Source organism: Etheostoma spectabile, chromosome 5, assembly GCF_008692095.1.
Source record: "Etheostoma spectabile isolate EspeVRDwgs_2016 chromosome 5, UIUC_Espe_1.0, whole genome shotgun sequence".
In the NCBI taxonomy this organism is placed as follows: Eukaryota; Metazoa; Chordata; class Actinopteri; order Perciformes; family Percidae; genus Etheostoma; species Etheostoma spectabile.
In genome coordinates, this window is record NC_045737.1 from 10412933 (window position 1) to 10414338 (window position 1406).

At 40.4% G+C, this 1406-nt stretch overlaps 1 protein-coding gene across 1 annotated transcript in view; it reads right to left on the bottom strand.

Annotated features, from left to right (window-relative positions):
• The window catches only part of nkx6.3 (NK6 homeobox 3), a 15767-nt gene that overhangs the window by 10318 nt on the left and 4043 nt on the right, over nt 1-1406 (bottom strand). The window contains exon 2 of the mRNA XM_032515903.1: nt 583-752. Coding sequence (XP_032371794.1) covers nt 583-752 — 170 coding nt within the window. The remainder of the gene's footprint in view (nt 1-582; nt 753-1406) is intronic.

Here is a 1406-nt window from a genome sequence, read left to right on the forward strand (position 1 = left end):
GCCATTGTCTTGAGCAAGGAACTTAACCCTCTTGTTGCTCCATCTAAACCTTATACATTAATATAATGTATGTAAAGTAATGTAAGCATGAGGCCTACTTTTAATATGTTTTTAGAAATCTATATAAACCACCATGACCCCGTGTGTGTTGTGTGTGTGTGGCGTGTGTGTTCGTGTGTGTGGTGGTGTGTGTGTGTTGTGTGTGTGTGTGTGTGTGTTGTGTGTGTTGTGTGTGTGTGTGTGAGATAGCAGAAAGATTGGATTTCAACTTGTTTTCTTTTCTGCACTTTTTATGTAGTCATCTTATTTCAGGTTCACCTTTCAAAAACAGAGCTTTATCGCTCTCACACACACACACACACACACACACACACACACACACACACACACACAACAAAAACATAGGAATGTCCAAACATAAAGAGAAGAAAACAAATGAAAATAACTAAATAGTCGTCGTAAGACACCTCACCTCAAAAGCATTATTTAAAAATAAAAGCCTGAATTACTATGCATCATTTAAAACATTATAATATATTTATTATATAATAATAACAATAATAATAATATTACTACGTGTACCTTGACCTGTGACTCGGTCATGCCCAGGGAGTACGCCAGCCTGGCCCGCTCCGGCCCGGCCAGGTACTTGGTCTGCTCGAAGGTTTTCTCCAGGGCGAAGATCTGATGTCCGCTAAACGTCGGCCGGGTGTGTTTCTTCCTGCCTGACATCTCCGTCAGAGGACCTCCACCTGAAAAACATCAAAGGAGACAAAACACTACATTTAGTCTTTCAAATTCCCATTTAAAATCCCATTTAAAATCCCATTTAAAATCCCATTTAAAATCCCATTTAAAATCCCATTTACCCTGAAATACCGTCTTTAGGTCTTTATTTGACAGGACAGCTTATACATGAAGGGGAAGAGAGATATTGGGGGGGGGGATGACATGACATGCAATGCAATGCAGCAAAAGGCCGCAGGTCGGACTCGAACCCGGGCCCGCTGCCTCGAGGACTGAGGAGTCTGCACGTGGGCGCGCGCCGCACCAGGTGAGTCACGCATGCGCCCTCCTTATCAGAAACTCTTTGTTTGAAGACGTAGATTGAATGTTGTAGACGTTTCCAGTGATGTAAATATTAATTTAAAAACTATTTCTACTATTTCTTGATTGGATGTTTGAAATGCCGCACGTGCACATCGACCCCGCGAGTAAGTAGGCTATATTTTTTAGAAATATACTTACTAATATATATAGTAATAAACTAAATGTACACGTTGTACTAATATATCGAATAACATTGTGTTACATCTAAGGTACACACTAAAGGTTTGGGCTTAAATTAGTTTTTAGGGCTTTATTTGACAGGATAACTTATACATGAAAGGGGAGAGAGATGGGGG